Genomic DNA, 27,086 nt, shown 5'->3' with positions numbered 1-27,086 from the left:
TGTTAAATCCAAAATAGCAATATAAATTTGCATATTAAAAAAACTAATTAAATGTTTGAAAAACTAATTAAAATTCACTACAATTAGAAGAAAATCCCCTGACTTGGGAGACTACACGATGGCAAAAACATGTTTGTGGCGGTTTCTGGCAATACTTTAGGAACTTCATTTTATGAAGGGTATCGTAAATTTTGACTGAATGTGTTAACAATACCAATTCTAGGCCGAAGGCCATTTTGAACAAAGATAATCGTAAATTAAATAAATAAATAAATAAATAAAATAAAATAAAATAAAAACATACAATCAGGTAAATATAGTATCTATAAATCTTACGATTTGATTTTGAATTTAGCGTCTCTCCTAGTAGCAAGTATATATGACACGTGGACTTACAGTTTAACGTGGGATCCAAACCACATGGGCTCCCGCCGGAAATCGAATCCGGGTCTTTTGCACTAAAATCTTACGATTTGATATAAATTTGCTGAAATATATTGTACTGTGCATACGGTTAAGTAGAATATGATTTACACACTTAATAAATAAAAAAAAATATTTAAATAAAATATAATTAATATTAACAAGTTATCCTTAATCTGAAAATCACACTTGTCACTAAGGAGTAATTCCAAAAGATTAGGAGTAACTACTTTTTCACGACACCTCATAGCGTTATCTTGATCTTGAATTAGTAGTGTAGCGCGTTTCATTCAGTGTGTGAAGTTTGTAAAAAGAATGTTTATACGCCATGCTAGAGTTATACATTACTTTACAAATTTAATGCTATAGTCAGTACATAAGAATTACTTACTTATATAAAGCTGCTCCATGATATAAAACTGATTGCTCGGTCGAGCGAAAAAGGACACGGGACAATTTCATGATATTGTCGAAGTATTCAGTTAAAACCTGCAATAAAAATTAAAGATCTATCGTTATTAAATTTTCTTTCTTAGTAATTTAAACACAGTACTTAAAAGTTAAACAAAGCGTGTTAGTAAAGTTTGATAAATATCTACAGAACAAAGAGTGCGGTAATAATACGGTAAAACTAATTCACCGCCCTACTAAGTATTCCTCTCCTCACGCAACGGAATTCTGTTTGACATTGTTCATACCAATCATTAACTGTTTAAAAACAATTATCAACAAGAGATACAAAGTATTATTGAAAATTACAAATTATACTACATACATTAATTTGAAAATCAACTTTTTTTTCTTCAACGAGTTTTCTCTCAATGGAGGAAGAAAACTAACCTCGGACGGAAATAATTATCTTTTTGGGATGTACAGTCTTGTTTAAAAAACCTGGTCACCCAGCTATCTTTGAAAAGCTTTTGTATTCTTATAGAGTTCCCAATTATTTGAGGAGCACCGAATTCTTTGCCTTTTCCAGGTTTTTCACCGAAAGGTCACTACTTACAAATTTTCAAGTCTATATCTAAAAGAGCAACTATGCTTTTTATTTTATAATTTATTCATCATAATACAAATTAAGGTGGATCACTAGGTGTTCTCGGTGCTATGCTAAACGCTGCTTGATTAGTGCGGCGTTGCCACGTAGTGTCGAGTGTTTACTGGTGCCAGATAATAAAGGAAGTAATCATGGAATTCTGCTTGGATATTTACTGGAGAAATTAGTTGCCAACCCTTACCGCAATTCACAGCTAAGTTCCGCTTTTCGAACTGCAACGCTAGAATCCAGGAATTAAACGTACAAATTTGGCAACAACGCATTATGGCGTTCTGCGCAAGTTTCTTCTCAAAATATATTTCCTTAAATGTAAATTAATATTTAAATAAAATGTGAAACATAACACGAAAAACGGTCAAACAATATATCTATTTCGTAATAAGATCATTACTTTAAAGTACTTTACACATTCAAATAAACACTTCACAAAATTGAGCACTTCTAGTAAGATCTAACAGTAAGTGCCATCTTGTGTGCTCATTGTGAAACGAATCAAATATTTTCTTTTATTTGTTACTTTTTTCGGTATCAGAAGACACAACCAAATGAATCAGTGTCTTTTGTTGTAGCTGAAACATAACTTTATCTTATAGTACAATATTTATACTATGTAACGTTTTATTGCGCAGTAGTTAAGGAAGTGAGCTAAAATATGTATTGACTTCCGGGTAGTGATCTACATTATTTAATTTTATAAAACAATTCCTAGCAAGTAGGCCGGTAACGCAAAAAGAGGAATGGATTCTGAGAAGTAAAATTCCGTACTTAAAATTTGCTGACCTTCCAGGACTTGTTACAAGATGAATTCACTGACTTTCCAAGGTTTTCCAAAACGGTGGGAATCCTGTCTTATCCACAGTCAGAACAAAATTAAGCAAATATGAATTTTCTTTGGCTGCTGAGATTAGAACAAGGTGGGTGACCAAAATTTTAGAACAAAACTGTACACTTCCGACCACGTTTTAAATCTTACTTCATAAAGATAAATTATTGCGTATCACTTCAATTAGCTGTAGTTCTCACAATTAACTGTAACCGAATGATTCAGATTATTGAATATACAAGGCCCATGAAAATGTCTACCACCACCAAAAGAGCGTATTTAGATATCTTTTATTGAGAATGGGTAATACATATTGTCGTATTGCGACGTAGCCAACTAAGCTTTTCTCTTCAGCTGCAATCTGCAGTTCTTTTATAGTTCATTTCTGTGCTAATGTCAATTTTGATGCCTGCGTACGACGATGGTCTACAGTCATAACTACTATTCCCGGGCCTACATACATATAATGGCTGGTTATTAAGGGTCACCTTTATCACTGTTCCGAATTTGCAACCTGAATCCGGTCCTGAGTAATTTTGATCATCTCGTAAGAAGTTTAATCTCGGATGAAATGGCTTCCGGATCACTCCCTTAATTCTCCAGAGACAGCCATCTGCACGAGGGACAAAGTTACAAATGACATATTGCTTAAAATGACATACTTATGGAAAATTCTTATAAGGATTGTTGTTTTCCTTCGCATTTATAATATTAAAGCAATGACTTTTGATAGTTATAATTACAAGTACTCCTCGCTTGCTTTTTTTCTTTTCTTTTAAGTTTAGCCCTCTAAGTTAAAGATGATAAATGAAAATGAAATTTTTTGTGCTCTCCTATAGAGAACCGAACCTGAGACTACCTGCACCAAAGGCACGCGCTAGCTTCTAGACCAGCGGCGAAGGCAATTGCATAATTCAAGTAGCGTTGCATAGTTTACCAATCTTAATCATATCTCTGGTTAAATTATTGTAAATGGTAAAATGAATTTTTTCTTCTTTTGAAGGCACTCCATTGCCCACGCGATCTGCTTCATTTTATTATCTTAATTTACAAGAAATATGGAAACACTCATTGACTTCATTAAAGACAATTACTCCAATTAAAACTTTATATATATATATAATCTGCTGTATTGTCAGTCGATGCATTTATGAAGTTACTAATTAATTTCATCAATGAAATTAAATCACAGGCTAAGTCCTTTTACTATCGCAATTGCATTCTTTTTGAAGTACACGTTAATCTTTCCCGCACACAAATCTCTGAAGGTGAATGAATGCTGACGTCACTGGATGGGACGTATAGCGTGGTCCGGAAGTGGGTGTACCCCTAATTGTTGTTTTCTGACGGTTTTAGGTTTTACCCACATTTGTTTGGTAACATTGCTATCCATGTTCATTTGTTTTCTGTTTGGTAACAGTTATTTGCAGTGAAGTTGGAGTAATCAACAATGTGTGATCAAAGTCCATACAACATTGAACAAAGATTAGTTGTTGCAGTTTGGCTTCACGAAAGGCATCATATTATGTTATGGGTTTCATAAAGCAACAACAAAGAAACACTCGATATCACACAACGTAGGAATTATGAGCAGCTGTGGAACACGTCGCCACCCTCGTGACTCCGGAGTATCTCCGCAAAACATCTACGAGAACCTGGCGCAGAATTCAGTTGTATTATGGAATGGATGGTGATCATACCGATGTTTATGACTCTTAAGACTTCAAGTTAACTATATACAGACATTCTACCATAACTAACACTATACTGTTGAAACTAAAGGGGGGATATGTCCACTTCTTCCGGATCACCCTGTACAAAACTAATTGATAGGAACAGTCGTGGCTGATTGTGGTGCTAATTCTGAAGAGGTCAGTAACTCTTAAGTACACCTTTTGGAGAAAAGAATTTGTCTCCAGGCTGAAGAATTATCGCTAGTTTTGGAAGAGGTTCAATGTCACAGAAGCAACCATCTCCGATATGAACATAGTTGACACTGAGTTTCCACAAGTGATTTTGGGCAAAACACCATTGTCATCGCCCCTGGCTCTTGACAGGATGAGCAGTTTGAAGACCGAAACTTACATTTGTCTTCGCGTCGTTTGTGCCTGAACCCCTATGTCCAAACATAGCCACACCGTTATCTTCCACAACACCAAGGAAGAACCAAGGACCAATGTCTACTAACAGAGGTACTGTGCTCGTATTCTACCCCTTCTTGTTATTTTCATCCTTTTTACCTTTCACCTAATTAGTCTGTTTTCACAATTTGTAATTGTTGAGTTTCATTTATGTATTCCTAAGAATAATCTGGTACAATTTGAGTTGCATGAAAGGTCTGTTAGCTTTATCACCTTTTTCTTTCCTTCGGTTTCAGAGTCACTCCTGAGCTACAAGAGCCGACATCTCCCCTCTGCACAATCTATTGCACACACAATGTCATGTAAATCCTTAGATGTGATATTTATCTATTTATCTAAACCGAAAGTTCACGTAAAGTTTCTTCAGTGAAGTCAAGTTTTCAATTCATTGTAAATTTGATATTATTTGTTAGAAATGCATCATATCATTGCTGTACTTTGGATGCGCTCCGTCTGTCTCAGTTGTGTTATTACTATCGAACACGTCTGTAAAATTTTGGTTTGTACTATAGAGTACTTAGTTTGCAACTCCGATTTGTACATTTGATATTGTAAGTTTTCGCGTAAAATGCAGATTTGGAATATCTAATAATCTACCGTAGTACCATTTGAAACAATACAATTTTAGATTGACAACACTGTTCATCTATTGGTCAAATCAGTTCCCCCGTTGAAACTAGCTTTGTACAGAATTTAGAAGTTTTATAACATATATACTCAAAGAGAAAGCTCATCTGTAGCGTTTTCATTAGAAAATATTGCGTAGAACTTCATCAAATCTAGAAACTCAATGTATTTGGAGTTGTATAAACATCAAAACACTTCTCCCACGCGTGATAACAGCACAGCATACTGTTTCTTTCTGCAACGCATTTTCTTCTTCAGTTGGCATCATAACCAAGCATTTGAGTCGTATCTTTCCAAATTTTAGCCTCTTGATAATAGGATCTAGTTATTTCTATTACTATTTTAGATACCGAAATGTTTGTTGATATCACGAACAAGTTTGAGTCATCTTATCAAGAATGTCCGACAATTTTCCTGAAACCACACACTGCTGCCTCTGATGTTCAAAAGCTTTATGATCTGGCAGTCAAGTTTTGCCTTATTTACTTCTAGTAAATTTTTCACACCACTAACTGACATCAAATGATAAAAATTTATTCAGAAAATAGCTGAAGACAATACAGTTGGTTTCACACACTGTACCATAAAACGTCTCAGGTGCTGTATCTTTGGAACTTTCTTAAAAATGGTTCACATTCTAACGAGACTGTCTTTTAAAATGCCAATTTGCACTTTGTTGAGTGTTTCTTCCATTCGCTTCGACTGAATTCTAGGTTGAACTGTAATTCTGCGTCTTATTTAACTCCTGTGCTGAAGAAAGATGCTAAACTTTAAGTAACAATAATAATAACGAGTTTCGTTTCACAGTTATCAAACTACGAAAGGGTTCCAAACTGTGTGAATTCAATACTGAAACAGATCTATAACTCCTGGATGCAATAGAGGGATAGTGAGAGATGAAGCCTATTAAGTAGTAAATTTCTACCACTTCACTTCTTAATAAAGAGATAAAGAAGATGGAATATTTCCTTAAGACGTTGAATCGATTACAAATAACAGTTTGTCGCTATTTGTTCCTGTTTTTGTTTTACGATGATAAAATCTGAAACTGGAAATGGACCATTTCTACCACTTACGGTGTGAATAGAGGGTTAGCGGAAGAGATGGAACCTACTTTTCGGATGCTGAATCTATTTCATGAAATTGCTTCTCCATATCTATTATCGTTTTCGTTCAGTGGAGATTAATATTGCTACCGAATGTACAAGTAAATTTCTACCACTTTCGAGTTTATTAGAGTAATAAAAGTAAAAATGTTATCTTTTCTTGAAATGACCTTCTTAATATTTCTTACCGTTTTTGCTCTGACACCTGTCGACAGACAAACATAAACGAAAATCCAGTTAGTACGATTTCCGACACTTATGCATAGGATAGTTTAAAAATCTAATAATAAAATAAAATGTAATTAAATGCTTACCACCAAATGAAACGAAAATGTTTTCTCGAAAAGGGCCTCGTTAAATAACCCTGATCGAATTTTATTCCTTATCAAACACTCTACTTGTTTCCTTCGGCGTGGAATTCCATACATTAATATTAACATTATAATATCTAGTGTTTTGTGCTCTGAAGCTACTTTTACACTGTCTATAATATTAATCCACGCTTCGGCAACCACTTTGGTCAATGTAATCCCAAATCTCAAACTATTTACTGTCAGCACTTGAGCGGTTGATTGGTTGGATGAGCTGTTCTGACTTGGATTTCGTGAGTCTTGAGCTGAACACCTTTCCTGAGCGATCAACTGTAAATTTAAGTTCGCACGTAGCTCTCTGATAATCTGAAATAAAGAAAAACATGCTTTTGCGGTGAGTAATAGCCTTTCCGCTTTCTCTCATTGAATATAATCACTGCTCGCAATATTGTGATAAAACATACCATGATACACACAAATACAGAACTTATTATTATTTTGAAAATGTTATTATATTAAGCAATCTAACTATCAGCTCAATACGTACCTACAAAATAAATTAGAAATACTGGTTTGGTATACATGCAAAGCCATACTTTGTAAAATGACATTGGGCACTATATGGACTATTGAGACTATATGGAAATTATTTTTCTTTCCGATAGTTTTCAAATACGTAGAGAGAGAGAGAGAGAGAGAGAGAGTCGCCAATGTCTCGTGCAAGTGTTTGACCGTTGTTATAGGATTTTGTTTAAATAATACATTCAATTGCAGACTCTCATCATTATTTCGTCCTCTCCTTGGTTAATTCTGAAAGCTGCTCTCATATGCTGAACGAAATATTTGAAATCATTTCCCTGACTTATTTAGCATACTGCATGGAAGACGTACTTCACTTATCAAGTTAAAGAAGTAAAGTAAAGGTCATTCTCGTTTTGAGATAGGCCACGAAGACTTAAGATCTGTGTGTGCAAGCAAAAGCTCTACATTTTCTTGACTGTGGCACTCATAGAGGTATACTCAGCATCACGTTCCGGTCTCCCTTACTTACAGGTTGCCCCTGATACCTATTTCCAGAGGCTGGATAAAGCTTAGAGGCGCATTGGGAAGGGAGTAGAACGATACAAATTTCTTGCTCCGGGAATCGGACTCGTGAGGCCAAGTTCACAGGTACAATCTTGTTCAAAAAAATCTTGGCCACCACCTCTGTCTGAAAAGACCTACACTCTTATGTACAGTTGAAATTAAATCAAGCAATTGTGGATCTTCTTCGTCTAATTGATATTTTCATTTATAGTTAAAGTACTCGAAATTTCTTCGTATAGTTGTCATAATATGGCTTTCTAAAGCAAAGTAAATGGCCAAGATTTTTAGAAGAAGACTTTATATATATCAACTTATCTTTATTACTAGAAATGGTTATATCAAGGGTGATTTCCAAACAAATGCACAAAAAATATCGCTGTATAACAAACAATACTACATTTTGTGATATTTTGGCAGTTACATTACAGAGCTCTGAGAAGCTTGTGTTCTTTCTATGTCTCCATACTTTAAGTGATGTGGAAGTTACAATACTTGGAAAAGGCCGCTACAACCGTCATCACAATTGACAAAGAGAGCACGTGGATCAACATTCAGACGCTGGACGGAAAACTCTCATATCGTCGTCAATGATAACAATCGTCAGGTTTCGTCAATGATAACAATCTTAACAAATGTGCCCCCTTTTTTTCCCAGTGTCTAAGCAAGAGATCCTAAGCAATTTCAACACATACGCTTTTCAATATTTCTGAAGTTTATACAGATTATGTGGAACTCAAAGCGCATCAATTTGACTTTTGAGCGATCGTCCGTTCAAAATGAGGCAAGCGGATGCTTCAGAAATTCCAAAATATGTGCATTTTCCCACGTCGTTTCGGTCTGCTCCCAAGATTTGAAGCTTACGTTCTACATTTGGTCTCAAGACAAGGTCCAGGATCGTTCTGACTTTAGGTCATTCTCTACGTTAACTCTTCCACTCGAAAGGCAGTGTCCAACGTAAAATTGCCTCAGTAAATACTTTCTGCACCACGATCAGCTGACCACCTTCTTCTAACTCAAGTCTACGTTCGAGGACAATGGCATTACCTATCAGTGCATCATGTATTTCTCCTGGAGTTTTATCACGAAGCGTCTTAATTTTGATATACAAGCGATAATTTAAAATGTCTGTACCTACGACACAGTCATTCCAAGCATTGTTTCCACACCAACTGAAAAACTAACACAGTAGTTCTAGGTACCACAAACTTTCATCAGTGCGCTATGGAAACACGATACATCATAAGGATATCTGAATTCTGTAATACAACTCTCAAAATTATAGATAATAAAGAATTGTTCGTAAACCCATGATGCCAGCTTTTAGGCATTTCTTTTGTGAACATCACCCTATATCTATGTGAGAAAGTTCATTACGTTGATGTCCGACCGGGTGAGGACAACCTCAAACTCACTCATCCTTACTCTACAAGTTCAGGTTAAGTGCTCAGTAAACAGCGTGAGGTTGTGAAAAGTTTGGAAAAATGCCTAAATCTGATTATAATCTTATAATTTGTTTTATTTCATGTATATCAGCATGTTTTCCTGCAAAATCATCACGGGAAGCCTAAATCAAGCAAGTATATTCTTCCAAGATTAATGCTTTAAGTAAAAATAACAGGAAACAAATCTTAGTATGTAAAAAGTAACATGTATGACACATGAAGACCAAAAAACAACACTGATAAAGTATGACTTCATTACGATCTTCGATTCATTTCTCGAGCGAAAAGAGACAAACGTGTAATACAGTAAATGTGGTCAAGTCAAGATAGGTTTTCTATACATGAATTTCAGCACTTACTTCCTCAGGATCATCATTCTCAATACCAGACATCAAAAATCTTATCATATTGGGCAAAATTTCATACGGAACAGCCGGTATTGTCTTCAAGACTTCTCGAAAAACTTCATGCTGCAGAACTTCGTCCATATTTAAAGCCGCAAGGGATTCCAAAATTGCCGGAGCTAAAGTGAAGTTCTTCAAAAGTTTGCTGTAAGGGAAAGAGTATCTATATTGTATTTATTTAAATAGCTACAACATGCAACAGTATACAGTATACACTTTGTTTTTCTATCAAGTAGCCAAGTCATTAGTACAAATAGTTTTGTGGTTTTACGACGAATTGTATCGCCTCACATTTCATATAGCTTCAGCACTAGGAAAAAACGTTCAGCTCCAGACAGAAACACCATTAATTTTTATTGTTTTAAACTTTCGAATTGAAAATTCCAAATTCATTGTATTAATATGGGGATGTTACTGGCTGAATAAGACAGCACATACAAAGCAAAAAGATGTATTTTTTACTTCTTTGCTGAAACTGATAGCGTGGCTGAAGAAGTCATAAGGAAGAAGAAGTACTAAAAACATTAATTACATCTAAATACTTGTTGCGTACGAGCCTTCGCCCCACTATACCTTATAGGTTAAAATCGTGCTCAATTCATGGCTTTAAAATAACATACGGTTACACAAATATTAATGCTCAAATCTAAATATGGTAACAGGGTGGCTACAAAAAATTTCCTGACCTGTCCTGGTTTTCCAGAACATTTTTAAATAATTTCTCCGCTATGTAATTAGCCACACAAACTTCTATACTGATGGAAAAGCAAGACCAACAAAACACGACAACGATGATACATACATATTTTTCCCCATTTAACTAGAATAATGAATAATATAAAAACAGTGTATTTTATTATGAAATTACTGAACACTTACCTAATAAAAATTCGTATACAAAGCAAGAAATTAAGCACCTTCCCTGAAACTTTAATCGGTAATTGCAGTTACATGAAAATGTAACAGTGAGACATTTGTCGAAAAAGAGTGAATGTATGTACACTCATGTCCAAAATGATTGTCGCAAATCTATAACTGTATTCTTGTAAGAATATAATTTGATAATGATTGCGCAGGGTATTTTTAGTACTGATACTATGTATGTATATAATTGGGAAATGTATATTTGTGGTAAATTTTATAGGAAAAGAATTATAAATACTAAAATTAGAATGAGTAAAACAAAATATTGCTAAATGTACAAGAAAGTTTTATTTTCGTTTTATTGTTCCTATTTACTGCTCTTTTGACATGAAATTTGCCACATACATGAAATTTGTCTTTGCCGATTATACACTTACTAACATTATAAAAAATATCGGCCAAATTCGTTATCAAATAATATTCCTACAACTATATACTTATAGACATGCGACAATAATTTTGGACATGAGTGTACATAACAGTGGTATATTATCGACATATCTTTAAAAAATTAAAAAATAAATAAATAAATAAAAAAATAAAAAAAATAATTATATTCTGTAATTCATTTCAATTCTTCAAACGCTTTATTTCCTTATCAATATTGCAATAAAAAGCACTGACCAAAGCTTAAAACCCATTGTATTTTAAATTATAATATGTAACGGTTTCGGATATCTAACATATCCTTCTTCAGCCACTATTGAACGTTCAGATTATATTCAATGGTGTCTGAAGAAGGATATGTTAGATATCCGAAACCGTTACATATTATAATTTAAAATACAGTGGGTTTTAAGCTTTGGTCAGTGCTTTTTGTCAAAATAATCAATCCAAAGCCATCGATAGTCTTACTATCAATATTGCGCATATTTTTTATTGTTTTCGCCTTCTTAGCTTCAAGTTCGTTCAAAATTATCTTTATTTTCCTGTCTTCAGCTTCTTTTTGTTTCTTTTCCTTTCCCCTCTCGTTGATATGTTCTTTCTACAAAACGAATATGAGCATTTTGTACATAATCATGGATTTCCATATGGTTAGTTTTTCCAAGCTACCAGAAGTCCGGGTTTGCCCAAGTGGACCCAGCCCGATCGGGTTGGACCCACCTGGGCTTTTGAGCTTTTTGTTAGTATATTATTGGTACAAATAAGATGATCTCATTGAAAGTGATTTTTATCAGATTTTGGACTTTTCTTGGGCGGATTAGATGCTTTCACGTTAAGATATACACCATTCAACGTAAGACCTTTATAAATTTCTGAATGCACTGAATGAATTATGCTTATAGCCTATTTGAAGTAAAATATGCAATTTTATATTTTAAAAAGTACCTTACATGAATAGTGTGCTCGCCAACTTGGCGACGCCGAGGGACGTTATCCCTCATAAGATTAATGGGTTTGAGGCCATAGGTGCCGGTATTACCCGTAAATTTGTAAATACATCAGTAAAACTGTCGGTATTATTTCTTATCTTTGATGGTAACACAAGTATTCTTCAGTAAAATTTGGCTTTTGAACAAAAACAGTTTAGTTCAGCCATTTGTTGCTATTCTTCAATAAGATTTCTATGGAATCAACACAGTAATAGCGTAAAATTATCAAATTTAAAACCTTAATGTTCGGAGTTCCGAAGACTACATAACGCTTACTATTTCAAGTGTTGATTTCAAACTTCCGTACTAGTGGAAGTTTCGATGTACAGTAAAGAAAGCTGTATTTTCGGGAAAAAACCGTCGTGAAAGAAGTGCTCGGGAAGTTCCTGCAATTGAATGCACAAAGTATCGGAAGTGACCTTCAACAATAAAAACATTTATTTCCGCTGACAAATATTTATTTTATATAAGATATTTTGAAACATATTTTATAAAACGTGAATTATATCTTTGTTTTAAATTAATATATTTGGTATTCATATTTGGTGAACGTCACTGAGGCTCCTGGGATAACTCGATCTACATTTGTTTGTTTCTCTGCCTGTACCACACACACTACGGGGTACAACTTTCGCTTTTTTAAGTTTACATTTTCAGGGTACAAGCACGAGACACTAAATTTCCTGTATAGATTTTGGCGGCATACCAACGTAAAATTTCAAAATGAAGGCCATTTTTTTCAAAATAGCGTGTATGCACACTACAAAGCGCAATTTTCGGTGTTTTGAAATTTTCAGAGTGGAAGCACGAGACACTGTAAGTTAGTTGTATGTATTTTGGCGGCGAACCAACATAAAATTTCAAAATGGCGGCCATTTATTTTTCAAAACAGCAGAGAATAGAAAATCGTTGCGAGTTGTGACAATAAAATCTTGAAATGCAAGTAACATTGTAACAGTTTTATTCCAAAGACACTAAAATATTTCGAAAAATAAATAAATAAACCCGAAAATACCCGACAAAACTTACATGGGCCCAAATGGGTTGGCTTTTTCCAAATCCTGCCAGAAGTTACTGAATTGTACATAAGTCAGTGTGCTACTAAAGTTCGTTCTTTTAAATTATCTACTACACACATTCTGCATTGATCGAAACACTTTTTTCTAGATTTGTATTTCCATTAAGAAAATCAAGACCATTTTAACATTTTTTAAATCACTGCATTCTGAAGAATCCATATTATTTAGCCAAATCACCCAAACGCAGACCGGTTCTAGACTATGAACTCATAAGCAGCTTGTACACGTGCGTTTGTTGTATGACTTTAAAATGGGTATGTCAGCCGCTGTTATCAAGTCCTCGCATATGCCAGGCATTTGAGGAGAATGCACCGCCAGGTATTGGTTCCAGAAATTCTGTTCGAGAGATGTGAGCCTTTCGGATGATTAAACTCGCAGTTGATGACCACATGTATTGGATGACAACACCCTGACAGCAGCCATCAATGAGGACAGTGGTCTAACGTGTGATGTATTTGCAGAAAAGTTCCATGTTCCCGCTGAAACAGTCAGACTGCACCTCCATGGGATAGGAAAGTCATACAATTTAAGCAAGTGGGTACCCAAACATTGTCGGCAGCCAACAAGGAACAACGAGTGACAGCCTGTTTGTCTTTGCTCACTTAGTACCTGAGCACACCCATCTTTGATCGTCTGCTCACTGCTGACGAAAAGTGGGTCCTCTAACACTTCCAAGCGTACCAGACATTGGTTGTCGCCACGTGACCTTGTTCCTCACACCTCAAGACCACTTCTGCATCCATGAAAAGTTATGCTCTCTATATGGAGGAATTGTCGGCAATTACGAGCTGCTCCTACCTGGTCAGACTATCACTGCTAACCTCTACTCTCAGCAGTTGCAAAGAGTGCGCTGTGCATTGCGGCAGGAGGAGCCGAGATTGGCGATGTCAAGCCACGTGTAGCAAAGAGGATTCTGGAAACCTTTCAGCAACTTGGCTGGGAGACATTGTGCCTGCACCATATTCACGGAACCTTGCGCCAACACTTGTTTCATTTCCTCGACAATCATCTCCGTGGGAGATCCTTCGCAAATGAGGGAGACCTGCGGAATGCACTCACGGGCTTCTCTGCACCCACGACCGCCGAGTTTTATCGCCAGGGTTCTGTGCACCTGCAGCTGAAAAATCTCCTAAACTCACCAGGCATTGAACACTGATTGCTGGATTAGCAGTCGGATACTAAGTGAGCTTACAGGCCAGCCTATCTCAATTTACCTACTAAGTTACAAATATTGGTTTTTAAATATGTATTTTCCACCTACCTGTTGTAGTGTAGTTTCAGTTTCTTTATTTGCAAGATACATATTTCGTAAATTTCCCTTTCTGCTTATATGCTTCCCTGACCAATTGGTTCGCGACTTTCCAGGTCTGTAGAAACCTTGTATGATCTTCCTCTGCTCCTGTAATTGCTTTATCCGCGAATTTGGCTTTTCTCAACTACTACTTTTGTGTGCGTTTGATCTATTACGAGATTCTCCTAAGAACTCATCATCAGATTAGAATTCATATGTCCCATCAATATCTCTGACACATATGAATATGTTCATCGCTCCAAAATTAAGTTAATCATATTCTTCTCTGCGCAGTGGTAAAAACCTTCATATTAATTTTCAACCAAAACTGATTATTTAGGGAGAACCCATCTTCGATTCTAGCGTTGCTATGAGAAGATAAGCACAACTTCACTACATTCCAGAGTTCAATGTACAGTAGTTTGTTCTTCAACAAAACAGATACACAGAAATAACTAACTAGGTAACTTCTGATGTACTTTTAAGAGAAGCTTTTTTTTTTCTTCTTCTTCTTTTTTTTTAATAGAAAATATATTCGTCTCATTATAGCATCAGAAACTGATGTTTGATCCTTCCTACAACTCGTTCTATTTTCTTGGCATCATACAAAACTTCAAGCAAACACTTGATTCTCATCTTTCCGATTTCTGGCCTCCGATAAACATCCTTCTTAACAAACAACATTCTATTTGTGTACACGAATACTTTACCAGAAGTTTTGTTGTTTGAAAATCAGAGTCCAGAGTCCACCTTATCATTATTAGTAAGTTCTCGACAATATTTGCAACAATTGATAAAAATTTATTCAGAAAATTACTCAAAATAATGTACTTGGTTTCACCAAAAAAGCAATGAAATGTTCAGCAAGTCCTACAAATAAGAAAATAATCAAGGATGAAGGGTTGCTGAATCCTGAAAGTTTCTTACAAATGGTTGACAATCTGATGAAATTACCTTTTAAAATTTCAAGTTTTATTTCATGGATTTACCCATAATACATTCTGCTACAGCCTTGTGCAAAATCGACTCATGGAACTGCAGTAAATGCAAATTTTGAGTAGTTTGTGATGTGCCTCGTCTTAACTTGGTCGTCAATTGTAGTGAGAGCCGAAAATTCCAAGGTCTTATCATGACGGGGACAAATAGCCTCGCTGCTAACGTAACACCCAGTAATCAATCAATAAACGGAAAATTCAAACTCTAAATCATGGCACAAAAAGTTTAGTATCCCTTAAATACATCTCTAACATGTATTCGTATTTCTTTGCTTCCTTCTGACCACTTGAATTTCTTCTTACGGCGACATTAAATTACTGGATGATTTAAACATGGAACACTCTATTCTTCAAGCATCGTATGAGTTTCCTAAACGTATACACTTCCAGACATTTACCGACTTCTAGATTTCTTTGGGATTCTCCCTGAAAAATGAGAATTTTCAGGTTCTTCCTGATTTTTCAAGCCTGTGGAAACCCTAGAACCAGTGGCGTAACTTACACCATCACAAACTCCTCGTTGCGGGAGAGCCCCTAAAACGTTCGATGATTACTGGAACATGTTTGGAAATGATTTAGTTCAGTATGGGGCCCATACATAATAATATACATTTCTATATCGTATAACCCTCTTTGGAGTTTATAAATCTTTTTACCTTCTGGCATAGTCCACAAGAATAGTTGTGTATCTCTACAGGTAAAAATTAAATGAAATGAAATCTAAGTTTTACGTCCCACGGCTATGCCGGTTAGGCTAAAGGAGACGGTGATGATGAGTGATGAATGAAATAGTGGAATGAAGAAAGTGGGAGGAAACGGGAGAACCCCGAGAAAACCCACGCACACGCTGTTTGTCCACCACAAAGTTCACTTGGCGGGGGCTGGGATCGAACCCGGGACCCCAAGTCTCTACAGGTAATGACTTAATCACTGAGCCCATGGATATGTATCCAACCAGTGGTTGTTAGCATCGTAACACATCTTTGATTACCTGTTTCTGGAGAGCCCAGCTAAAATAAGTTACGCCAGTGCTAGATACCATCTTCTAATCGCTTTTAAAAGTTCATGAGGCTAGTGGTAGAGCGTTCACCTCTGGTGATTGGGGTCCGGGGTTCGATCCCAGCCCCCGCCAAATGAATTTTGTGGTGGACAAACACCGTGTGCATTGATTTCCTCGGGGTTCCACGTTTCCTCCCACTTTCTTTATTCCTCTATTTCATTCATTACTCATCATCACCGTCTCCTTTAGTCTAACCAGCATAATCGTGGGACGTAAAACTCAATGATTTTTAAAAGTTCATAAATTATTAGGCGAAAATTACATACCAGATATTGGACAACAAAACGTAGTCAACAGTTCTCTTTCAGGGAAGGACCAACTGATGACAAGAAAACGGCGTGCTAAAAATTAGTTAAAAAAAAAAAAAGAGAGAGAGAGAGAGGGAGTCCAATCATGATACTGGAAGGAAGTACATGTCCGGTAACCACTTATGTTCTATTTTTAATTATTTGTGTTCACGTTTTTAACTATCTGTTTCATAGCACACGGTAAACGAGACAGTTATGCATATTAAAGACAACTTAAAGATCAAAACCAACGAAGTAATGGTAAGGGCGGATTCTCATACCATAGAAAATTAAAAGATGATAATATGACTTTTTTCATTTGTCATATCTACTTCAATCCCAAAGACACGCAGTTTTTTCGCGTACCATACAAAATTAAGATATTATGCATTAATTTTTCATGGAAAGTTGTGTGCTTAAGGAATAATGGTACTTACCTTAACATGTCAGCTGTTTTTTCATGTAAAGTGTCATCGATAATATCTGGCAAGCAAACAATTATTTCGCGTTGCAGCTGAAAATGAAAATAATTGTAGTACAAAATTAACTGATACGAAATCTTATAATTTTAGATTTAAATATGAAGACAGGTTGAAAATTTGTAACCGTAATTTAATCAAACAACCTATTTTATTTTCTATCTTAAGATTCAAATTCCTCTGTTGATCAATGCACATGATTAATCACAGTTCTGCTAGTTTGTCAAACAGTCAGAATAATAGTTTACAACTTTATCCTCTGATTAGTAACGTAAATACCTGATTTTCTTTATTAAAAAAAAAAAAAAAAGAAAAGAAAACAAGAAAGAACAGTTACATGAACTCAAGTTAAATTGAATTATGGAGGGAGAGTCAATATCCTACTACTAATTCCGCAATTTTCAATCACAAATAAAATCATACCACACAGGGCATAATTAAGTAGCTCTGATCATAAGGCGTGATGCAATTGTGGTCCCCTAAATCTTAGAGGATTGAAATTCGTCGTCCATTCTGCAATCTTGGCCCAATGTCTTTGTTAAATTGACCTCAAATCTTCGGATTCATTTTCGACCTACAGTTTAACGTTAAATCTGAACACGACCCTTACCGAAAACCGAACCCGGTTCTCCCAGCACTTGTTAAAACACTAAAAATTTGACACTGCAACCTTAAAATGCTTGGTTTTCATACTACAGCTCTTGTTCTGTGAAACCAAACCGGTGTAAATTATATTTGTTCCCGAACCCGTTTTACAGCCTACTATTTCTAATAGAAAATACAACTCCGTCTGCCTAATTCATGGAACATTAAAACTGTAAATTGTTGCAAACCTAGGGTCAGTAGAGGAGGAAAATCTGTCAGCTCTCCTGAACCATGAAATACATCGAGTGAGGCATTGACGTAACTCATAAATAGCACGATTAGCATGAAACCGATTAACTAACATGTTTTTCTAACAACATTCGTATGTTACCGGATAGCCAATATTCTGCAACTCTCCTGCCTATGGTCCTTTCTTCTAAGTCAACCATATTGAATTTGCGCAAGGGAAGGATCCAGTTCACATAATTATAAACTTTCTTTGAAAGCTGATAAAGTAAATAAAATATTAATAAGAACTGAGCGGCGATGAAGTACACGGTCATTATTAATCGATTTTTAGTTTTACACGTGAACTGTAGCAGAATTAATATATAGTCAGTAACCAAGAAACTAATTCACATGTAATACAAGCAAATGCACGTGCGTATCACTGGAGGAACTTCCTTCCCCTACCTTCCTCTGTATTGGACACATTGAATTCTTGCAATTGAGTATTATGCGAATTCTCTGAACCTTCCTTCCCCTTTAAAATAAATAAAAACCATGCGTTTATACTCGCGATTCAAAAGAAGTGTAAAATGGATGGATGTAATTTTTCTCCATTCCCTTACTGAAAGGCTGTTTTCAAAATATGGTAAAATCCGCATTGTTCAGTATTCATAACAAAAGCAACAGCAAACATCATAGTTTTTACGTCATGACGTGATCTACATGCAGACATGTCAGGTTAACTCGAGAAAAGGCAGGGACATGATGGCTTATTGGTAGACCGCTCACCTCCAGTGCGAGAGGTTACTGGTTCGATCCCATGTCATGAGAGTTTGTGATGGACAAAAGTGTGTCCGTAGGTTTTCTCGAGGTTCTCCTATTTCCTCCTACATTCTCATTAGACCAATTCTTTCATAATCATTCACTTTTATTAATAATCGACCTTCTTTAACCTAAGGGGTATGTGCGTGGGATGTTAAATGATTCATTTTTAAAATTTTCAGAAAAGACAAATTTATTTTCCTTGATTACATTTTAAAGGAATTGGAGAACAAGTTTAAATGTTTCTATATGTAAATCCCATATTTTAAAATATTCTCAATCTCATATTCATATTCACGCTACGTATACTAGGGATGGCCAGAATCGGTTCCTGGTGGAACCGGTTTTCGGCTCTGAACGGATCCGGTTCTAGAAGATCCGGTTCCGGAACCGGTTTTTCGGACCCAGTACGGGAACCGGTTGTACGGATCCAGGTCTGGAACCGGTTCTGAAAACCGGATTTCCAAGAACCGGTTCCGCTGGAACCGAAACTTTGTGACTATCCCTACGCTAAACCCGAGCTGCTGGCAGGCTATGGACAGAGTGTACTAGATGAAATGGTGGAAGCGACAGGCAGGCGCCCAGGCGGCGGTCGCTTGTCTCATTTGGCTAAATAAACTGGGTACCGTAACTGGCAAACTCATTGGCTAAACAGGCAAACTGACCAACTCATTTGGCTAACACCCACTGGTGGACCAAATTTTTTTTCTGGGGACAAGCGTGTCTGGGCGGGGAGGGCACAAGCACATGGTCCTCTTTGAAGTGTTTTGAAGGTGAACTTTGTGCCTCCTTTGCGGGTCTTTGGGGGCTTTCGGATCCAGGTCTGAACCGGCTCCTAAGATCCGGTTCTGGAACCGGGTTTTCGGATCCAGGTCTGGAACCGGTTCCTAAGATCCGGTTCTGAAACCGGGTTTTCGGATCCAGGTCCGGAACCGGTTCTGAAAACCGGATCTCGAAGAACCGGTTCCTTGCGGAACTTTGTGGCCATCCCTAATATATACATCACTGCGTTATATACAAAAGTTTTTTGTTCATACGAACTAGTTTAAAATATCATTCTACTTACAAATTTCTGTAATTCCTGAATTTTTAGAGTTCCAAGCTTTCGACTCTTCTGGAGTCTTAGTAACGGATTTTAAATACAGGAAATAAAAGAATAAAACATCAAGGAATAAAAAGGAGCGGACTTACCAAGGGAAGAGCCATGTTGTACGTTCTTTTTATTCCTTGATGTTTCTATTCTCTTATTTCCTGTGTTTAACCTTCGTGACCAAGAGTCGAAAGCTTGGAACTCTAAAAAATTCATGAATTACAGAAATCTTAAGCAGAATGATAGTTAGAATTCCTGAGCATGGTTTTGCAATAGTTTAAAATACACCCTGTTTCAAAAAGAATATACGTATTGCGAAGAATTATTTTGTCCAAACTATCGATCGCTGCGCCTCGGCTCGGCTAATGGAGAAACGAATACATAGTCTAGTTTACATTAATAGCCGCTAGATGTCAGTTATCTTCTGTTTTGCTTGGTAACCGTCATATGTTTAAAATGGCTACTCCGCAGCAGAAACCATTTTGTGTTCTCGAGTTTGCGAAGTGCAATTCCGTGATTACAATGCAAAGACGTTTCAGGTTGAGGTACCAAATTGATCCTCCGAATGGGTGAAACATTCGCAGATGGTATCGACAGTTTGTAGATACAGGAATACAGGATGTGTATGTAAAGGAAAGAGTCTTGGTCGCCCTCGTGTTCCTGAAGAAAATGTTGCACGAATTCAAACTGCTTTCCAACGTAGTCCTTCAAAATCAACTCGTCGTGCCAGTCGGGAGTTACAAGTGCCGACAACAACAATTTGGCGTGTTTTGAGACGTCAGTTGGTTGTGAAGCACTACCAGTTACAGCTGTTACAAGCTCTGTGTCCTGATGACAAACGCAAACGTGTAGCATTTTGTAACGAGATTCTGGATGCTATTGACAACGATAACACTTTTGCACAACGCATCGTGTTCAGTGATGAAGCGACTTTCCGTGTTAATAGTCAGGTAAACAAACAAAATGTTCGAATTTGGGGCCTATAGAACCCACATGCAGTCATTGAACATGCACGAGATTCGCTCAAAGTCAATGTGTTTTGTATGATATCCCGATCATCTATTTACAGCCCATTCTTCTTTAATGGAAACACGGTTAACAGGCAGCAGTATCTTGCTATGTTACAAAACTGGTTGTTTCCGAGGCTGCACGAAGACAACTTCATTTTTCAACAAGACGGGGCACCCCCTCACTGGAGTCGCCAAGTGCGTCAATATCTGAATGAAACTCTATCGAACCGTTGGATTGGAAGTCAAGGAGCTGGCGACTTAGCATGTCTCAGATGGCCTCCACGGTCACCGGATTTGTATCCCTGTGACTTCTTCCTGTGGGGTTTCGTTAAAGACAACGTTTATGTACCACCACTCCCACAGAACCTGGAAGAGTTGAAGAACCGGATCCGTACTGCCATAACATCAGTGACGCAGGACATGCTTGCCCGAGTATGGGAGGAATTTGATTATCAATGTGATATTGTTCGTGTCGCTGATGGAGGACATATTGAACATCTGTAATTTGAATTTTGAACTGTAATTCGAACTTGAGAGGTTCGTAAAATTTCATATTCGTATGTCTTAAAGTTTAATAAATATATGCATTCGAAATACGTATATTCTTTTTGAAACAGGGTGTACTTTTTTTTTCTTTCTTAGAGCAAGAAGGGTCATACGGATAAGGAAATTAAATCCCAAATATGCTCCAGAGCTCCTCTCAGAAGTAAAGACTATCTACTTACATGCTTGTCAACACGTTATGAAAACGGCTATTGACGTTTACAGGCCTATGTGTATACGGAGTTAATATTGGAGCAAATGATGCATCATAGTGTCCTGTTTCAAAGCTAATAATTAGCCACTAGTATTGAGCTATAATCACATCTTATTTTTTCTTCCTTTTATTTCCTGTCAATCTTTCGGTTTAAAATAATCATTGTAGTCGTAGCTTCTAACCAAGTCGATTTTATCATTAAGATTGTTATAATGTAATAATTGTTTATAGCGTAATAGTTTTAATAGTTACAGCGTAAACTGCAGCCAAAACGGCCCAGACCTAGATCTGAATAGTCTGGTCTAAGCTGCAATGTTTAAACCACGACATTGTTGTAAATAAAGTTTGTTTATGGTGTCAGATATGTTTCAATTGTTCTATATAACACGAAGATCATACCATTTCCTGTTATAATTATTAATCTGGACAACGGAAAATTTTTGTGTAATTTTACAGTTAACAATAATACATGATGAAGGCTGAAACTTCGATGACAAAAAATGAACCCAGGTTTTATATTGAAAAGAAAATTAGAAAAGAAGAAAGTAATACAGGACAGAGAAGCCAAGGACTTCTATAGTCAGCTATTTTGAACACATTATACAGAAAGCAGTTCGAAGTGGTAGGTGTTATTTCCAGCACACAATAATTTTGTGGACACCGTGTACAATGGGTAATCAAATTACCCTGGCTAGCAATAAACAATATTTCAAAGACATTAATCAATTTCTATTACAGTGTTTTGTAAGTATCACATCACTATGAAGTCCAATTCCCTATATTGTGCTTTCTTTGACATTATTTTGAATGGGAAGTAGGTCAAAATAAATCCATAATGATATCCTCCTAAGGAAATAATTTCTTATCATTATTTCTAACTGAAAAATTATCTTATCGAAAAAAAAAATGCATGAAGTTAAAAAACAAAATTAATACTTACTTCAGGAGGAGCAACATCAAAGATTTCAAACAAACGATCAGTTAAAACACGTCCTTCTACAAGTCTATCAAGGAATCTCAACTGGTACAGAATAAAATGTACTACGTACTTCTTTTCTTCATCAGTGTTGTAGCTGAAAAAAAAATCAACAAATTTGAATGGAATGGCTAACATGTAATAGATCACATAAAATAAATTTCTAGTTCAACGTCCCACGAATGTGCTCTGTGAGCTAAAAGACACGGATGATTAATGCAGGTGAAGGACTGAGTTGAAACATAACTTCGAGTTGAGTTGATTTTGAGTTTAGCGTCCTTTTTCAGCAGCGAGGCTATATGAGACGTGGACCTACTGATTAACGTGGAATCCGAACCACATGAGCTCCCGCCGGGAATCGAACCCGGACCTCCCACGCCAAAGGCGCGTATGCTAACCACTTAGCCACGGAGGAGCTCGAAACATAACTTCGAGAAAACCCACGGACACGGTGCTCTTCACTATGAACTCACATGGCCTGGATATAACCAAGGATTCCTTGCACCAAAGATGAGAGCTTTACCACTAAGCTACGGTGCCTACTGAGGCCACATCTACAGAGGAAAGAAAAGTTGCAGGATACGGTTACTTCAGAAACATTTGACGGAATAGAAATTACCTTATACCTACAGAAAACACTAGAAATGGGGACTACTCATTACGGTGTATCAATATTATGGTCCTATTTCAGATGGGGATACTCTTAAATCCAGATAAACATTTTAAACAGAAAGAGGTATGTGTAGTACGACACAGTTATTATAGCTAGAACCGAGAAAGAACTATAGGACATGATGGACAAAATAGTTGACACTGGGAAACAACATAGAAAAGTCGCAAGTCATGAGAACATCTTGCAGATCACAGTAGAATAAAGAGACCTTGAAGACACCGATCACTTCAAACATTTAGGAAGTTTTCAGACAAGAAACGATTACTGAACAAAACAGATCAGGTCAAGAATTGTCGTAACAAAAAAGACATTCAACCAAAAGGATCATTCCTAATTAACACGCTTAACACTGGACAAAACGAACAAGCCGGTGAAGTTCAATGCAGTGAATGGCTCGAAGACTTAGACATTGGGAAATCAAAATCTTTAGAGAACTTCGAAATGTGGTGTTGGAGAAAGATGGAGAAGATAAAATGGACAGAGAAAGTAGGAAGGCTAATTAGATAGGACATCTTGCAAAGAAATTGTCTTCTTCATAATGCCATAGAGTGAAAGATGGAAGGAAATCGGGGAATAGGAAAAAGAAAAACATAACTGATCGATGACTTCTATGAAGAAGTTAAATCGACATACCCTGTAGTGTTTCTTTATTCGCCTCCAGAATTATAACGATAATTATCTGCAACTTCGTTCACAGATCTAAAGTTGTGATTGCAGAGTTGTGCTAGTCGTACAAAAAAAAAAAAAAAAATACTGAACACTAGTTAACTATATGACGACTCAACTACAGAGCACTAATCTCTCGTACGAACGAATCCTGATTCGCTTCTAGAGCATGTGAGAGTAATGAACAATTCGACCGGGATTTTCGGTATGATGGATCAGAATAAATTATCTGTATTATTTTCGAACGGTCACTGGGTCAGTCACAAACGATACGAGCTTGAGATGCATTTTTATAATTTTATTATTTATTTACGTAATGTGTTTCACACCAAACTATACAAGAAAACCACAGCTTATCATGGGAATCGAACTACAAGCACGGATCAGAATGGATCCGTGTTTTCCATTTCACTAATTCAATCATCATCAATTAGGTGCATTTCTCATACACTTCTTTTATCAAACACGACAGGGACATGGAATGTTGAGATTTCATTCTATTTACCAGTTAAATATACAATATATTTTGAACATATTTCAATATTGTGCCATGTACGAAATATTTAGAAGGAAGAACATTATACGCATATTGGTGTCAGAATTTTCAAATAACCCAAAATGGCACAGACGTACACCACATTGACATTTTCATTTTAAATATTCTACAATAACGATTCTTAAATATAAACCTGCATCATTCTTTTTATACTTTCTATATTTTCTGGGTACAGAAAGGTAGATAAAAACAATTTATTTTCGAACTGCTCTTTTTTAAAATTTAATTTTTTAACATTATTCACTGTAAAATTTATTCAACTAACCAGTAACTCCAAAATTCCCTACTCCAATTTTGATATTTTTAAATGAATATCTTTCTTGCTTTAAAAAAAGTTTTTTAAATTTTTTTTATCAATACCTTATACTGTCGCAATTACAGGATTCGTGTAAGTTATGGTGCTAATACTGTCACAAGACCTTCTAGGGAACGACTGCTCAAAAATCTACTATTTGTATTTTCAATGTAAATCTTCCCACTGCTGTATAGATATTTGGCAGCAAGAGATCCAGATATACCAGTATCTCTGATACATATTATTTATGGACTAATAAAGAAATAGAAGACAAACTATGCGGGAAGACGTATAATTTTTACAGATAAAATGTTAACAACAACATCCAGCAAAGAAAATTAAATTCTTTCGGAAACCAATTAATGCAAGTGTTTTACGCGCATCTGCACAGATAGCTCGTAACACAATTGAAATTTCTCCATTTGAGACATATATTATATATCAGTTATTACCTTTGGACACAAAGAACAGCAGTTAATTAGCCTAAGAATCCTAAGCCCATCCACGATAATATGTTTGTGTTTTATCTAACATTCTTATGCTTGTTTTAGCATTCTTCAGTGATGAAGCATAGCTTCATCTAAGTATGGTATATATTTATATAAGAATACATGAATTTCAGAGATCGTTCATGAATTTTTTTTCGACATTGAAGAAAACTGACGTTTGGTATGATGTGTGCCATAGTTATTGAATAGAAAGCAGACAGTACTATATACGGAAGCCTTACCGAACAATTTTCTCATTGTTACAGGAATGTGATTGTTGCTTCCAACAAGACGATGTTATGCTTTACACTTTGAATGAAACATTGCAGATGTTTACAGAACTTTTCAATAATAGTCTAGTCTCCAAGAATCTCTGCCTTTCGCTTGCCCAATTGAATCATTTTCTGATGAAAGGACGTGTTTACAAAATTCGACCATACGCTTTAGATGACCTAAAGATTGTAATAACGACATAAATAAGAAAAGTTAGACTAGAAACACTGTGATTCATATTGAAAATCTGAAAGACGTCCACTATTGCTTCTGCAAGAGGATGGCAGCCATTTTGAACTTCTAAAGTCCACACTAAAGAACTTATAAAGACTGTATGATGAATTGTATTGTTTAATATATTGATTGTAGAGTACGAAGAATGATCCAAAAGTAATGATAATCGGACACTTGTAATAGACGTAAAAACAATTTCGCTTTTCTATATCCTCAACAGTTCTCTCTAATATATATATAATTAATTTCTGGGAGATACATTCATATACGAGCAGTCGAGGTGACAGTGAGAGCTGTCATTAAGTACCTTTGCTTGCTTGAAAAAAAAATGTCTACGAAAGATATATACGTTGACTTGAGGAACCACTGAGAGACTCCGCTCCTCCAAATTCCACAGTTACACAATGGTGCAAGGAGTTTAAGCTGGTTGGAACATGCACGGAAGACGAACATCGTGAAGGTCGCTCTTCGACGTTCCTCACCGAGAAAAACCTTACGAAAGTCCAAGATGATGTTGGCAGACCGAAGAATGATCATTAGATCTTTAGCTGAGTTTAAAGGGATCTGAAGCGGAATGAATTCTCACCAACGAACTGCACTTGTAAAAGATCTCTGCCCATTGAATACCGACAATTTTAACCGAAGAGCACAACGTACCTACACAGAGAGCTACCATCCGAGAAACAGGCTTCGAACTGTTCGAACACTCGCCCTATTTTTCAGATCTAGACTCCAGTGACTTTTACTCCTTTCCCCAACTCAAGGAAAAGCTTAAGAGCAGAAATTTGAAGATGACAGCAAGGTGATGGCCACTGTGGAGAAAGTTTGGAAGTGTTAAGACAAAGATTTCTTTCTAAGGGTATTCAGGGTTTAGAAGAAAGGTGGACTAAATGTATCGACTTGTAGGAGAGCAGGTAGAAAAATAAAAATAATTTTAAACCTAACCGCTATACTACTTATTCGTTATAATTACTTTTGAATTTACCCTCGTGTAAGTTCTTTCAGTTCAACATTTATGAGTATCGAAGATTTTGCGAAACCAGTTACATTATTTGTGGCATCAACTTACTCGTCTGAAAACGACATTTCTGTCATCTTCTCCAGCAAAATATCTATTATTTTGGGCTGTAAGCAATCTATCTGTAGTAGCATTTTCGCCAAACTATCTTGATTTATTCCACGAGTACTTTCACAACCTTCTGCTGTCTGAAAAATAATAAACATCAATACATATAGTATTAAGTATTTTTACGCAAAACGCGTGTAACAATTACATATTAACTCATACCACAACTTCTAATACTAGATACCCAAATATTAAAAAAAAAAAAAAAAAAAAAACGCTGTGGAATAGTCTACATAGACCTACACTGATTTAAATGAAAAATTTCAACATACAGGAGGATCACAGCACATTCAACTGGAAAGCAATTGTCCAACCATCATATTAGATTTCTATAAAACTTAATATAAACAAAAACCTATAAAGAGACCATAAACAAGTATAAGAATCCGTTATTATTAT

The 27,086-nt window shown here is 36.1% G+C and overlaps 1 protein-coding gene across 1 annotated transcript in view; it reads right to left on the bottom strand.

Annotated features, from left to right (window-relative positions):
* LOC145672567 (Fanconi anemia group D2 protein-like) overlaps positions 1–27,086 on the bottom strand; it is a 114,300-nt gene that overhangs the window by 48,615 nt on the left and 38,599 nt on the right. The window contains exons 5-10 of the mRNA XM_081741726.1: positions 26,631–26,767; positions 22,341–22,473; positions 16,867–16,943; positions 9,376–9,565; positions 6,492–6,854; positions 815–912 (exon numbers count right to left, since the gene is read on the bottom strand). Coding sequence (XP_081597852.1) covers positions 815–912; positions 6,492–6,854; positions 9,376–9,565; positions 16,867–16,943; positions 22,341–22,473; positions 26,631–26,767 — 998 coding nt within the window. The remainder of the gene's footprint in view (positions 1–814; positions 913–6,491; positions 6,855–9,375; positions 9,566–16,866; positions 16,944–22,340; positions 22,474–26,630; positions 26,768–27,086) is intronic.

This window comes from Thermobia domestica, chromosome 16 (genome assembly GCF_964235325.1).
Source record: "Thermobia domestica chromosome 16, izTheDome1.hap1.1, whole genome shotgun sequence".
NCBI classification, from domain to species: Eukaryota; Metazoa; Arthropoda; class Insecta; order Zygentoma; family Lepismatidae; genus Thermobia; species Thermobia domestica.
The sequence above is the reverse complement of the archived record's forward strand: the minus strand, read 5'-3'. Positions and strand labels throughout refer to the sequence as shown.